The sequence below is a fragment of the Culex quinquefasciatus genome, chromosome 3, assembly GCF_015732765.1.
Source record: "Culex quinquefasciatus strain JHB chromosome 3, VPISU_Cqui_1.0_pri_paternal, whole genome shotgun sequence".
NCBI lineage: Eukaryota > Metazoa > Arthropoda > Insecta > Diptera > Culicidae > Culex > Culex quinquefasciatus.
The window spans coordinates 101,552,018-101,555,713 of NC_051863.1; the positions used below are offsets into that span (position 1 = coordinate 101,552,018).

At 36.6% G+C, this 3,696-nt stretch overlaps 1 protein-coding gene across 1 annotated transcript; it reads left to right on the forward strand.

Moving 5' to 3' along the window:
• Positions 1–1,863: 1,863 nt before the first annotated feature.
• Positions 1,864–2,768, forward strand: LOC119770393. Its single transcript, XM_038265166.1, has 2 exons — positions 1,864–1,984; positions 2,055–2,768. The coding sequence occupies exons 1-2, from the start codon at positions 1,909–1,911 to the stop codon at positions 2,303–2,305; spliced, it is 327 nt and encodes a 108-aa protein (XP_038121094.1). The 5' UTR covers positions 1,864–1,908; the 3' UTR covers positions 2,306–2,768.
• The last annotated feature ends 928 nt before the right edge of the window (positions 2,769–3,696 follow it).

Below are 3,696 nucleotides of genomic sequence, written 5' to 3' on the forward strand. Positions count from 1 at the left end.
ATTTTTTTAATATCGATAATTAAATGAAAAAAAAACTTCCATGTGCTCGTGAATCGTGTTAATTAATAATTAAAGTAGATTTACTATAGCATAAAAACATAATCTTTACCTTTTTAATTTTTATTTCGAAAATTGAAATAATATATTTTTAAACATTTCTGGGTGATGCATTTTCAAACACACCTTCTCAGAAAACCATCATGGCTGCTTTAGAGAGTGGCAATAGGCTAACAGATGGCGCTAGTAGATTAGCAGGATGCGGCAGCCATGTTTTTACACACGATTTTCAAATTATTTTGTTCTAACCGCTACGTCTGTTGTCTGTGGCTTATATAAGCTTATTATAAGCTCCTAATAAGCTCCAGGCTCTCTACTTTTTGCGACATTGAACTCAAAAATTGCGACCGTCTGGTAAGCGTTTACGCACGGGATAGACAAATCCAGCGAAAGCTCAACGGTGCTTTCTGATGGTGAGAGATTTGACAGCTCCCATACTAAATGTCTCGATTTTCATACTTTTTGTTAATTTTCTTCTAAAATAAAATACTTAACATATGAAAACTATATATTTTTGGTGCCCAAAATTCCTGCTGAATCGAATGGTGTACTTATCTCAATTGCAAATTTTTCGAACAGTTTTTATTTTAATAATATTCTAGACATATTTTGTGCACCTAATCAATCAATACTTTTATCATAAATAATCATTTTATTGCTTAAAAATTGAGTTTTCCTGAGCTCCCATATTCAAATACATGGAAGCTGTCATTTCTAACACCATTAGCCACCTAGCGGCCATTTCAAACTGGATACGTCTATTGAAACTCGTCTGAAAAACCTGTATCATTTTCTCATTCGAAACAGTGGCGCCACGTGGTGGTAGCTGCCCTGTTTATAGAGTTATCTAAGCCCGAGCTCACGCACACTAGCACACCATTTGTTTTGCTGACGGGTACAAAATTTAACCTCAATCTTTTTCGTGTACGTACACGCAATACATGCGCACGTAGATAACTCTATTACACTGTGAAATTATCCATGGCTAATCCAAGGAACCAGAAGGTGACAACAGAAATGTCCGTCCAAAATAGGTGCTGCAAAAAAAACTTATTATTTTTAACAAATTTTCCAACAAATTAGCAACGAATTACAAGTTTAACAGTCGAACTACACTTAAAAGTTGGTTTTGTTATTTGTTTTTACAAAACCGCATATTTTTTAACAGAATTGTCAAAATATTCGTAATCACCTTTGCCTCTTGGTAGCGCTTTGTGTTAGTATGTGTGTGGTCGATGTTTGCGGACGTGCACGCAGAACACAGAACAGTGAGAACTAGCGAAAATGCCTCACTTTCTTCTGATACAAGTCGCCATATTGAAATTGCTTGAAGATTCATACCCGTGGTTTACGTTCGTTTGAAGAGCCCACTCTAACGTTTGGGGGGCTGCGGGCGAGAATCGGGCATCGCCAGTGCCAGTTAAGACGCTTAAGTAAAGACACGCACCTGAAAAATTTAAATTTTTGTGTTGCTCACTCACACCAAAACATTCGCGCTCGCCTGCACGCACACTGCCTCAATTATCGTAACGCGCAAACTGTCAAACATTTTGGTCTGCTTTCGAGGCTTTCGACAAAGGTTCGAAAAATAGTTTGATGGCTAGCGCGTTTTTTTTCCTTTTACATTATTAAAGTGAAATTGAAGGTAAGTGATTTCATTAATTAATCATTCAAGCCATTTAATAAGCATAATTTCCCGGCAACAGGTTTTGTTTATTCCCCCAGATTGTGGAACAACCCCCGGGGCGGCTTTGCTGCTTCCTCTTTCGCCACCTCTTCCAAGCGCCGCACCGCTTGCATCCCCGAAGACCCAAACGGCCACCGTGGCCCTGGCCAAACCAAGGAGGAAGAATGGTTCGTCCTCCAGGGCACGGTCATCAAGGAGGATCCAGCGCGGATGGCTGCCAAAGGAGGATGATAAGCAGAGGTTAGGTTAGCGGGACGAGGTCAACTTGAACATAACCTGAGAAGTTAATCGAGTTTGTTTCGATTTTCAGGACCGATTGCTGCACCGACAACAGTGGCGCTCTATCCGGATAGCGCTTCCGCAAATGGTTCTGCCGTGGTGCGAATTCGTACAAACAGTCAAGCGAGTGAACTTTCTCCCTTGGGCAACAGTCGCTTCCCCCAGCAGCAGAAGAAACGTTCAAGTGCCTGGTCGCCACAGTGGCCCAAAACCATGCCAGCAACTATCTGCTGGCCCAGCTGCTCAACAAGAACCAGCAAAGCGAGATCTTGCGCCGCATGAAGAACGCCGAGGCCGACACAAACCAACTGCAACAGCAGCTGGCAAGTCAACAGCCGCGTATAGCCGATCCCGCAAGAGCTGCAGTTCCACATCCAGAGCAACACACAGAACGTGCTGCTGCAAGACCAGCGCAGGATGCTGTACGAGTAGGCCGTCGAACCGAATGCTGCCAATTTATCCAGTCCTTTTGTCGGTGCAGATCCAAACGACCGCCGGAGCAAACAAATTTACCGCGCCGTCGGCTGCTAACCCAATGTTCCCCGGCGTATCAACCGCGGCCGAGCTGTCCAATTCGCTGCAGCAGAGGATGCATCTCTTGCAACCCCTGGGACGTCATGCCGCCGGAGCCGGCCGTGGTCCGTCACCTGGAACCTCAACTGACCTGCTTAGAGTGCTGCCCAGTTGTTCCTTTTTGTCCTTTTTTGTAGTGTTTCTTGTTCTGTTCAAATTTCTCATTCGTTAATTCCCCCAAAATACAAAAATACAAAAATACAAAAAAAACAAAAATACATAAATACAAAAATACAACAATACAAAAATACAAAATACAAAACTACAAAAATACAAAAATACAAAAATACAAAAATACAAAAATACAAAAATACAAAAATACAAAAATACAAAAATACAAAAATACAAAATACAAAAATACAAAAATACAAAAATACAAAAATACAAAAATACAAAAATACAAAAATACAAAAATACAAAAATACAAAAATACAAAAATACAAAAATACAAAAATACAAAAATACAAAAATACAAAAATACGAAAATACAAAAATACAAAAATACAAAAATACAAAAATATAAAACTACAAAAATACAAAAATACAAAACTACAAAACTACAAAACTACAAAAATACAAAAATACAAAAATACAAAAATACAAAAATACAAAACTACAAAAATACAAAAAAAACAAATTCAAAGATATACAAATACACAACAATGAAATAAATCAAACTAAAGTTAACTATATTTAACTAAATTTAACTGAATTTATCGAAATTTTACTAAATTTAACTGAATTAAAGTTAATTTAAGTAAATTCAATAAAATCAAACTAAATATTTAAAAATTTAGGCAAAATTTTATAAATTAAACTATGTTCAGCCACATTTGATTAAATTTAACTAAATTTTACTGAATTTAGTAAAATTTTACTAAATTTAACTGAATTGAAGTTAATTTTAGTACATTCAATTAAATCAAACTAAATATTTAAAAATTTAGGCAAAATTATATAAATTAAACTATATTCAGCCACATTTGATAAAATTGAACTAAATTTTACAATTTTAAGCATATTTTAGCTTATTTTAACTAAATTTTACTCATTTTAACCAAATTGAACTAAATTTTACCAAATTTTACTAAACTCAACAT

Coding starts and splice junctions, on each gene's coding strand:
- LOC119770393 (XM_038265166.1), top strand. CDS start 1,909: ATGGTTCGTCCTCCAGGGCACGGTCATCAAGGAGGATCCAGCGCGGAT. Junction 1,985..2,054: donor AAGGAGGATGATAAGCAGAG/GTTAGGTTAGCG, acceptor TTCGATTTTCAG/GACCGATTGCTGCACCGACA.